Here is a 12,100-nt window from a genome sequence, read left to right as displayed (position 1 = left end):
AACTAAAATATATATATATACTGAACTAAAATATATATATATACTGAACTAAAATATATATATATATACTGAACTAAAATATATATATACTGAACTAAAATATATATATACTGAACTAAAATATATATATACTGACCTAAAATATATATATACTGAACTAAAATATATATATATATACTGAACTAAAATATATATATATACTGACCTAAAATATATATATACTGACCTAAAATATATATATACTGACCTAAAATATATATATATACTGAACTAAAATATATATATACTGAACTAAAATATATATATATACTGAACTAAAATATATATATACTGAACAAAAATATATACAGTACCATCCAAAAACGTGGACACACCTACTCATTCCAGGGTTTTTCTTTGTTTTTACTATTTTCTACATTGTAGAATAATAGTGAAGACATCAAAACTATGAAATAACACACATGGAATCATGTAGTAACCCCAAAAAAGTGTTAAACAAATCAAAATATATTTAATATTTGAGATCTTTCAAAGTAGCCACCCTTTGCCTTGATGACAGCTTTGCACACGCTTGGCATTCTCTCAACCAGCTTCATGAGGTAGTCACCTAGAATCAATTAACAGGTTGTTAAGAGTTTATTTGTGTAATTTCTTTCCTTCTTAATGCGCTTGAGCCAATCAGTTGTGTTGTGACAAGGTAGGGGGGGTATACAGAAGATAGCCCTATTTGGTAAAAGACCAAGTCCATATTATGGCAAGAACAGCTCAAATAAGCAAAGAGAAACGACAGTCCATCATTACTTTAAGACATGAAGGTCAGTCAACACGGAAAATTTCAAGAACTTTGAAAGTTTCTTCAAGTGCAGTCACAAAAACCATCAAACTCTATGATGAAACTGGCTCTCATGAGGATCACCACAGGAAAGGAAGACTCAGAATTACCTCTGCTGCAGAGGATAAGTTCATTAGAGTTACCAGACTCAGAAATTGCAACCCAAATAAATGCTTCACAGAGTTCAAGTAACAGACACATCTCAACATCAGCTGTTCAGAGGAGACTGTGACTGTGAATCAGGCCTTCATGGTCGAATTGCTGCAAAGAAACCACTACTAAAGGACAACAATAATAAGAAGAGACTTGCTTGGGCCAAGAAACACGAGCAATGGACATTAGACCGGAGGAAATCTGTCCTTTGGTCTGATGAGTCCAAATTTGAGATTTTTGGTTCCGTTGTGAGACGCAGAGTAGGTGAACAGATGATCTCCGCATGTGTGGTTCCCACCGTGAAGCATGGAGGAGGAGGTGTGATGGTGTGGGGGTGCTTTGCTGGTGACACTGTCAGTGATTTATTTAGAATTCAAGGCACACTTAACCAGCATGGCTACCACAGCATTCTGCAGCAATACGTCATCCCATCAGGTTTGTGCTTAGTGGGACCACCATTTGTTTTTCAACAGGACAATGACCCAACACACCTCCAGGCTGTCTAAGGGCTATTTGACCAAGAAGGAGAGTGATGGAGTGCTGCATCAGATGAACTGGCCTCCACAATCACCTGACCTCAACCCAATTGAGATGGTTTGGGATGAGTTGGACCGCAGAGTGAAGGAAAAGCAGCCAACAAGTGCTCAGCATATGTGGGAACTCCTTCAAGACTGTTGGAAAAGCAGTCCAGGTGAAGCTGGTTGAGAGAATGCCAAGAATGTACAAAAATGTCATCAAGGCAAAGAGTGGCTACTTTGAAGAATCTCAAATATAACACTTTTTTTGGTGCTGAGGAGTATTTCTGTCTGTAAGAAATCCCTTTTGTGGGGAAAAACTCCCTTATGATTGGCTGGGTCTGGACCCCCCAGTGGCTGGGCCTATGTCCTCCCAGACCCACACATGGCTGTGCCCCTGCCGAAGTCATGTGAAATCCATAAATTAGAGCCTAATGAATTTAATTCAATTGACTGATTTCCTTATTTGAACTGTAACTCAGCAAAATCTTTGAAATTGTTGCAAGTTGCTTTATAATTATGTTCAGATGAAGTTTTTTTTTTAAGGCCATCAAATCAAATCAAATCAAAGTTTATTTGTCACGTGCGCCGAATACAACAGGTGTAGACCTTACAGTGAAATGCTTACTTACAGGCTCTAACCAATGGTGCGGAAAAAAGGTATTTGTGTGTGTGTGTGTTTTGTGTGTGTGTTTTGTGTGTGTGTGTGTGTGTGTGTGTGTGTGTGTGTGTGTGTGTGTGTGTGTGTGTGTGTGTGTGTGTGTGTGTGTGTGTGTGTGTGTGTGTGTGTGTGTGTGTGTAGGTAAGTAAAGAAATAAAACAACAGTAAAAATACATTTGAAAATAAGAGTAGCAAGGCTATATACAGACACCGGTTAGTCAGGCTTATTGAGGTAGTATGTACATGTAGGTATGGTTAAAGTGACTATGCATATATGATGAACAGAGAGTAGCAGTAGCGTAAAAGGAGGGGTTGGCGGGAGGTGGGACACAATGCAGATAGCCCAGTTAGCCAATGTGCAGGAGCACTGGTTGGTCGGGCCAATTGAGGTAGTATGTACATGGATGTATGGTTAAAGTGACCATAACCATGTGTGTGAGGTTTATACTTTTATTTCAAAGTAGATGTGTTTAAGACTACCCAGAACCCCTCTGTGTGACCCTGATTAAACCCACTGCAGTAAGAAGGTTCAAAGGTGAACTAGTGTTATTTGTCAATTATAAATAATAATAATAATAATAATTCCAATACATACACATATTGTTTTTCTTAGTTTCAGTTTATTCAACTTCTGTTTACAAGACAGTTTCAGAGAACAGATGATCTTTTACAGGGTGAAGCACCACAATGTGGTACAGCATTGCAGAAACAGACACATGTACACTATTGTCTTGTTTAGTTCTTATTGCTTGATGAGGTACTGTATCGCTGGTTGTAGCTTATTCATAATACTAACTACTATATGGTAAAACATTGGCAAATCATACAGAATGTAATAGCATAAGCATACCCGTTTTCAGACGTTTTCAGACAGACAGACATAAAGAATAATCTCTCTCTCCTCTTCTCTCTCTCTCTCTCGCTCTCTCTTTCTCTCTCTCTCTTCTCTTCTCTCTCTCTCCTCTCTCCCCCCTCTCTCTCCTCTTCTCTCTTTCTCTCCCCCTCTCTCTCTCTCTCCCTCTATCCTCTCCTCTTCTCTCTCTCTCTCCCCTCTCGCTCTCTCCTCTTCTCTCTCTCTCTCCCCTTCTCTTTCTCTCCCCCCTCTCTCTCTCTCTCCTCTCTCTGTATCTCTCTCCCCCTTCTCTCTCCTCTTCTCTCGCTCTCTCTCCTCATCTCTCTCGCCTCTTCTCTCTCTCTCCCCCCCTCTCTCTCTCCTCTTTCTCTCTCCTCTTCTCCCCCCCCCCCCTCTCTCTCTGTATCTCTCTCGCCTTCATATCATTCACAGAGTACAGAACATGATATCACATTAAAAGCCTAACAGACACATCTCTCAAAGAGAATACAGTGCTTCCTTTTAACAGTGTTTCAACAGATAATAACCACTTGGAAACTATTTGAACGTAGTCATGTATCATCACTCACTACTTATTGACCATTTCAGAATAATGAGTTAGCACAGATGTACGTGGTTATTTGATGAAGAAAGGCACTGTGTGGTTGTTATAACAGCTGTTGGATCATCGTCCCGCTGGTGATGCCGACATACATTTATACCATATAATAGAAACTCCCCTATAGCTGCGTACCCCTACGCAACTAAACAACCATTCATATATCATCCCACATATAATCCCATATGATATCCAGGGTATTCGCCAAAGAATGTAAGAGAGGCGTTTTGCTCAGCAGCAACACCTTGTTAAATAAAATCCTGTTGAGAACCCTGATATGTAATATTGTTTTGTTGTGGTGGATTATAAGGATATTGTTCTTTGTTCCCTACATGCTAGTCGTGTCACCTTTCTCCCGAAGGCTTTTCTTAACTTTTACTGCCTCAGAAACCCGGATCCGGGAGCACCCCCCACCCCCCACACACTGATTAGCATAGATAGCATAGCTTCAGAAGTAGATAGTAGCATCTAAATATCATTAAATCACAAGTCCAAGACACCAGATGAAAGATACAGATCTTGTGAATAAAGCCACCATTTCAGATTTTTAAAATGTTTTACAGGGAAGACAAAATATGTAAATCTATTAGCTAAACACGTTAGCAAAATACACCACTATTCTAACTCCATCAGTTTCTTACTCCTTCAGGTGCTATCACCAATTCGGCTCAACTAAGATATTGATAGCCAATAACCTATAAAAAAAACCATCAGATGACAGTCTGATAACATATTCATGGTATAGGATAGTTTTTGTTAGAAAAAAGTGCATATTTCAGGTAGAAATCACAGTTTACAATTGCACCGACCATCACAAATCCACTAGAATTACTAGATAGAGCAACGTGTATGACCAATTTACTCATCATAAAACATTTCATAAAAATAGACAAAGCATAGCAATGGAAAGACCCAGTTCTTGTGATTTCAGACCATATTTCAGATTTTCTAAGCGTTTTTCAGCGAAAACACAATAAATCGATAAGTTAGCATACTACATGTTCCAACGTTACCAGAGCATCGATTCCAGCCAAAGAGCGCTATAACGTAACCACCGCCAAAAGATATTAATTTTTTCACTAACCTTCTCAGAATTCTTCCGATGACACTCCTGTAACATCATTTTACAACATACATATACAGTTTGTTCGAAAAGGTGCATATTTAGCCATACAAAACCGTGGTTACACAATGAAAATACTAGGAAATCAAGCCTCAATATGTCTGACGTCATCTATCAGAGTGATCTAGTTTAATTAAAAGCTAATCATATACTTGACTAAAAAATACAGGGTTGACAGGAATCGAAAGACAAATTAGTTCTTAATGCAACCGCTGATTTACATTTTTAAAATTATCCTTACTTTTCAATACAGGGTTGGCCAAGTGAAGCTATACCAAACAAAATGGCGATGTATGCGTTTAAAATATTTCGACAGAAACACGGTTTATCATATTAAATATTGCTTACTTTGAGCTGATCTTCCATCATATTCTTGGGCAATGTATCCTTTCTATGTTATAAACGTCTTTTGGTCGATAGATGTCCTCTGTCCTTCGAAATGTCCACTAACAACGACCGAGACCGCGAAACGTTCCCAAAGCTAGAAAGTGCACGACAAATAAATTCCTCAGAATCGCACTAAACGGATATAAATTGCTATAAAACGGTTAAAATTCACTACCTTATGATGTTTTTAACAACTATAACGACTGAAAACATGACCGGAGAAATACTGCTGGTTAGAAAACGATTTGGAACGAGGCAGGTCCGATGGCCTTCACGCTTGAGGCGCACGTTGAGAAAGAGGGGTCTCTGTACATTTTTGTCATTTATAATGGCTGTGAACGTCCCATAGAGTTCATTGAAAACGTGATGACGTACAGACACCCAGAGGAAGACGTAGGTAGTGTCGGTTTCTTCATAGCATTCACTGTGGCCTTATAAACAGACCCCAGATCAGAGGTAAAAATTTCTGAAATCTGAACCCTGTCATGAAAAGTGCTGTAGAAATTGTTCTGTACCACTCAGAGACAAAATTTCAACTCCTATAGAAACTATAGACTGTTTTCTATCCAATAATAACAATAATATGCATATTGTACGATCAAGAATTGAGTACGAGGCAGTTTAATTTGGAAATGTAAAAAAAAAAATAATGCTAACAGCTCCCCCTATTGACAAAAGGTTTTAAACAACACTTTAACTCTTCTTTGCTTGTTGACTTTTCTCATCAGAACCTTTTACCTGGTCTCTGTTCTCTTTCCCCGTTTCTTCTTCTTCACTGGAATCGGATTCTGATTCTCCCCATTTCTCTCCTCTTTGTCACCCCCCTCTCCTTTCTCCTTTGCAGACTTGTCTGTTTTGGTATCTTTAAAAAAAAGAAGAGTAGCTGCATCATCCCTCTCCTCCTTTTTACCTCCATCTTTCTCTCCCTTCACCTCTCTATCTTCTCCTGTCTCTGAAGCATCACCCTCCATCTTCCTTGTCTACTTCCTCCCTCCTCTGTCTCAGTTCCAGGTTTCTTGTCTACTTCCTCCCTCCTCTGTCTCAGTTCCAGGTTCCTTGTCTACTTCCTCCCTCCTCTGTCTCAGTTCCAGGTTCCTTGTCTACTTCCTCCCTCCTCTGTCTCAGTTCCAGGTTCCTTGTCTACTTCCTCCCTCCTCTGTCTCAGAATCTGTCTCAGTTCCAGGTTCCTTGTCTACTTCCTCCCTCCTCTGTCTCAGTTCCAGGTTCCTTGTCTACTTCCTCCCTCCTCTGTCTCAGTTCCAGGTTTCTTGTCTACTTCCTCCCTCCTCTGTCTCAGTTCCAGGTTCCTTGTCTACTTCCTCCCTCCTCTGTCTCAGTTCCAGGTTCCTTGTCTACTTCCTCCCTCCTCTGTCTCAGTTCCAGGTTTCTTGTCTACTTCCTCCCTCCTCTGTCTCAGTTCCAGGTTCCTTGTCTACTTCCTCCCTCATCTGTCTCAGTTCCAGGTTCCTTGTCTACTTCCTCCCTCCTCTGTCTCAGAATCTGTCTCAGTTCCAGGTTCCTTGTCTACTTCCTCCCTCCTCTGTCTCAGAATCTGTCTCAGTTCCAGGTTCCTTGTCTACTTCCTCCTCATCTTTTTTCTCCACATGGTATGAATCATCTCGTCCTCCTCTATCCACTTTCTCTTTCTCCTCTTTTCCATCTGTTGAAGATGGACCGTCATACCCTGCTTCTCCAACCTCCTCAGCTTAATCCTGTGCCTCCGCCTCCTTCTCCTCTCCATCCTTCATTTCTCCAGGACCAGGTTCTCCAGACTTCCCTGTTGCTTGGTCTGCAGGCTCTTCTCCCCAACCACACTGTCTGAGTCCTCCTCTGTGGTTCTAGTAGACTCTTCCTTGTTATCACCTTGTTCCTCTGTGGTCCTAGTAGACTCTTCCTTGTTATCACCTTGTTCCTCTGTGGTTTTAGTGATATCTTCCTTGTTATCACATTGTTCATCTGTGGTTTTAGTGATATCTTCCTTGTTATCACCTTGTTCCTCTGTGGTTTTAGTGATATCTTCCTTGTTATCACCTTGTTCCTCTGTGGTTTTAGTGATATCTTCCTTGTTATCACCTTGTTCCTCGGTGGTTTTAGTGATATCTTCCTTGTTATCACCTTGTTCCTCTGTGGTTTTAGTGATATCTTCCTTGTTATCACCTTGTTCCTCTGTGGTTTTAGTGATATCTTCCTTGTTATCACCTTGTTCATCTGTGGTTTTAGTGATATCTTCCTTGTTATCACCTTGTTCATCTGTGGTTTTAGTGATATCTTCCTTGTTATCACCTTGTTCCTCTGTGGTTTTAGTGATATCTTCCTTGTTATCACCTTGTTCCTCGGTGGTTTTAGTATTCTCTTCCTTGTTATCACCTTGTTCCTCGGTGGTTTTAGTGATATCTTCCTTGTTATCACCTTGTTCCTCTGTGGTCTTAGCAGACTCTTCCTTGTTATCACCTTGTTCATCTGTGGTTTTAGTATTCTCTTCCTTGTTATCACCTTGTTCCTCTGTGGTTTTAGTGATATCTTCCTTGTTATCACCTTGTTCCTCTGTGGTTTCAGTAGACTCTTCCTTGTTATCACCTTGTTCCTCGGTGGAGTTCTCAGATATTGCAGTCTCCTCCTTTTCACATTTTTCTCCCTCTGGACTCTCCTCTGTGTCAGTAGATTTACTGTCCTCTGTTGGCTTCTGAAATTAATTGTACATTAGCAAATTAATATGATTCTATTATCGTGAGCCTATCATAAGTCTTTCAGACACAATATGTTGAACATTCAAACAGTTGAAATTGTATTTGAGCTATAGATAATATAGAAAATAATGTACACTTTTTTTTAAAGCATGAAACTTGGTACACATGTACAGTAGTAAGCAATATATGTAAGTGTGAGGTTTGTCTAACCTCTTCAGTTGACAGGTCACTGTGTGGAGAGGTGTGTTTAACCTCTTCAGTGGACAGGTCACTGTGTGGAGAGGTGTGTTTAACCTCTTCAGTGGACAGGTCACTCTGTGGAGAGGTGTGTTTAACCTCATTAGTGGACAGGTCACTCTGTGGAGAGGTGTGTTTAACCTCTTCAGTGGACAGGTCACTCTGTGGAGAGGTGTGTTTAACCTCGTCAGTGGACAGGTCACTCTGTGGAGAGGTGTGTTTAACCTCGTCAGTGGACAGGTCACTCTGTGGAGAGGTGTGTTTAACCTCTTCAGTGGACAGGTCACTCTGTGGAGAGGTGTGTTTAACCTCGTCAGAGGACAGGTCACTCTGTGGAGAGGTGTGTTTAACCTCGTCAGAGGACAGGTCACTCTGTGGAGACTGGTCTGCGTTCTCTAAAGGGCCTTCATCAGTCTGCACCTCCCCGTCTGCATCAGAGGAAGGAGGCGTTACCATTAACCAGCCGCAGCACAACACTGACACCTCATGGTATTAACACAGACAGTACACATAAGGAACATTATTCATGGTATTAACACAGACACAGACAGTACACATAAGTAACATTATTCATGGTATTAACACAGACACAGACAGTACACATAAGTAACATTATTCATGGTATTAACACAGACACAGACAGTACACATAAGGAACATTATTCATGGTATTAACACAGACACAGACAGTACACATAAGGAACATTATTCATGGTATTAACACAGACACAGACAGTACACATAAGGAACATTATTCATGGTATTAACAGCCCTTCAGACAGCACGGCTCATAGGAGTAGATCTCAAACAGAGTGTCAGGGCTGCCATTTGGGCTGAAAATAAGACCCTGCAATGTGGCTTTAAAGACATAGTATTTAGATATTATCTCATTATTAACATATATTTAGCTCAGTAAAAAAAAGAACATTTGCACACAGTTTTACAATTGCGTTGACACTAATTCTGTGTTTTTGGAGTAATTTGTTTAAGATTCGTACATAGAATAAGATTAAAGGATCTGATAAACAAGACAATTACATGCTTGTTTTAAGTACTTGATGAGCAAGGATTCTAATTATAACAGAGACATTTTAAAAAATTACCATCATAAAATGATGTTACATATTTTTGTGTTTAATAATAATAATAATATAAGTCAAAACCAGTTTGACAAAAAATGTTGCTTTGCAGATTAGACTAGATTACCAAAGGCATTTAATGCATTTTAAATGCAAAACGGATTGAAGTTTAGCAGCAAAGATGAAACAGCCACAGCAATAATGGGTCTTCTTTGAATATTTTATGGAAATGTTTTTGCATTCATTAACACTAGCTGTTCCTTCCAACCAACCACACAGACACACTGTGAGCAGAAGAGTTAACGTGACTACAAACTCTGAACATTTAAATGTGATTTAGAATGGGGAATGGAGAGGGGGGGGGGGTGTCTCATAAAAATGCTAAATCAAATTAAATACAACATTAAAAAAAATATATATCCCCTTCATTATATCCATTAGATTTGGCTGGGCATTGAAGATGACTGGATGACTAGGTACTTTGGTGTCTGCTTCCCTCAGACAGACATAGAATACGTTCCAAACGGCACCCTATTCCCTACATAGGGCACTACTTTTGACCAGGGCCCATTGGACTCTAGTCAAAAGTAGTGAACTATGTAGGGAATAGGGTGCGAATTGGGGAAACAGCCATACGGTTCAACGACAGAGCTGCTCAGTATAGTCAAGATATCAGACCCTGGCTAATTTACATAGCTAGGCTGGGCTGGTAAAGTCATTATCTGTTTAAAGCAGGGAATACCGGACAGGAGCAATATTCTGCTATCTGCTACTCTTGTAAATTGATGTCACTGTATTTCACTATGATATGAGCTACAGGGTTAATATGCTTTTTCGAAGGAAAACCTATGATCGTACTCTCTGTCAATCCTCAGTATATTTTCACAGTTAAAGAGCAAAAAAAAAAATAGTTCACTAAAAACGAATTTCTCTGACAAACAAGGCGGTTGTGTCAACAACACTTGAAAGAGCCGTTTAATTGAGATGAACAGGAGGTGTATTCCATTCCATTTCTTTACTAGGCTTTGGTGTTACTTAAGCTTCCTTGTCTAATGCCTTTAACAACACCTGAAGACACCACCGAGACAACCACTACTCTTAACACCCCCAGGTATCAAACAAGACGGTTGAAAACACCTGAAGACACCACCGAGACAACCACTGCTCTTAACACCACCAGGTATCAAACAAGACAGTTGAAAACACCTGAAGACACCACTGAGACAACCACTGCTCTTAACACCCCCAGGTATCAAACAAGACAGTTGAAAACACCTGAAGACACCACCGAGACAACCACTACTCTTAACACCCCCAGGTAGCAAACAAGACGGTTGAAAACACCTGAAGACACCACTGAGACAACCACTGCTCTTAACACCACCAGGTAGCAAACAAGACGGTTGAAAACACCTGAAGACACCACTGAGACAACCACTGCTCTTAACACCCCCAGGTATCAAACAAGACGGTTGAAAACACCTGAAGGAACCACCGAGACAACCACTACTCTTAACACCCTCAGGTATCAAACAAGACGGTTGAAAACACCTGAAGACACGAACCACCGAGACAACCACTACTCTTAACACCCCCAGGTATCAAACAAGACGGTTGAAAACACCTGAAGACATCACCGAGACAACCACTGCTCTTAACACCCCCAGGTATTAAACAAGACGGTTGAAAACACCTGAAGGCACCACCGAGACAACAACTGCTCTTAACACCACCAGGTAGCAAACAAGACGGTTGAAAACACCTGAAGACACCACTGAGACAACCACTGCTCTTAACACCCCCAGGTATCAAACAAGACAATTGAAAGCACCTGAAGACACCACTGAGACAACCACTACTCTTAACACCCCCAGGTATCAAACAAGACGGTTGAAAACACCTGAAGACACGAACCACCGAGACAACCACTACTCTTAACACCCCCAGGTATCAAACAAGACGGTTGAAAACACCTGAAGACATCACCGAGACAACCACTGCTCTTAACACCCCCAGCTATTAAACAAGACGGTTGAAAACACCTGAAGGCAACAACAACTGCTCTTAACACCACCAGGTAGCAAACAAGACGGTTGAAAACACCTGAAGACACCACCGAGACAACCACTACTCTTAACACCACCAGGTATCAAACAAGACGGTTGAAAACACCTGAAGACACCACTGAGACAACCACTACTCTTAACACCCCCAGGTATCAAACAAGACGGTTGAAAACACCTGAAGACACCACTGAGACAACCACTACTCTTAACACCACCAGGTATCAAACAAGACGGTTGAAAACACCTGAAGGAACCACCGAGACAACCACTACTCTTAACACCCCCAGGTATCAAACAAGACGGTTGAAAACACCTGAAGATGGATCGTTAAGGTATACTAGTGTATGTCGTCCAGGCAGGTGCTTTGGTATGATTTGTCCAATCCCTGTAAATCAAGAAGAAGAACATACACAGCTCTTAACACCAAGTATCAACATAGTCACAACGTGGTAACAACACGCTAACGACACACACCAACAACACGTTGCCATGGGTATTTCTGGATTAGAGTTACAGCCTCCTGTGGCTCAGTGAAGTCCAACTGAACGTCCATCTGCATTATACAGTCAACAACACAACACGATAGACGGTGTAGGCTGAATCAGACCTGGGTTCAAATACTATCTGAAATCTTTCAAATACTTCCAAGCGTTTCCTCTATCTTGCCTGGAGGGCCAAGTAGGTTGGGTTTGACGTTTTGGGATTTTTTTCTATTGGTCCATTACGTCAAGAAAGCTAAATCAAGACCAGCTAAAGAATTTGAAATTATTTCAAATAATATTTAAACCCAGTTTTGATGTAAATAATGAAATGTGAAGTCCTCTCTCTCCCTCTCTCTGCTCTGGGAGGATGACACAGTAGACTGGGTAATGTCACCACAGGGAATTATTCTACTATCTGACTAGACTGG

The 12,100-nt window shown here is 40.7% G+C and overlaps 1 protein-coding gene across 2 annotated transcripts in view; it reads right to left on the bottom strand.

Annotated features, from left to right (window-relative positions):
* Positions 1-4,876: 4,876 nt before the first annotated feature.
* LOC139572886 (cylicin-2-like) overlaps positions 4,877-12,100 on the bottom strand; it is a 30,003-nt gene continuing 22,779 nt past the window's right edge. The window contains exons 2-3 of one of the 2 annotated variants that reach the window (XM_071395729.1): positions 8,020-8,474; positions 4,877-7,805 (exon numbers count right to left, since the gene is read on the bottom strand). In XM_071395729.1, coding sequence (XP_071251830.1) covers positions 6,867-7,805; positions 8,020-8,474 — 1,394 coding nt within the window. In that variant the 3' untranslated portion in view covers positions 4,877-6,866. The remainder of the gene's footprint in view (positions 7,806-8,019; positions 8,475-12,100) is intronic. The other variant, XM_071395730.1, reaches the window with a different exon arrangement.

Source organism: Salvelinus alpinus, chromosome 4 (assembly GCF_045679555.1).
Source record: "Salvelinus alpinus chromosome 4, SLU_Salpinus.1, whole genome shotgun sequence".
NCBI classification, from domain to species: domain Eukaryota; kingdom Metazoa; phylum Chordata; class Actinopteri; order Salmoniformes; family Salmonidae; genus Salvelinus; species Salvelinus alpinus.
The sequence above is the reverse complement of the archived record's forward strand: the minus strand, read 5'-3'. Positions and strand labels throughout refer to the sequence as shown.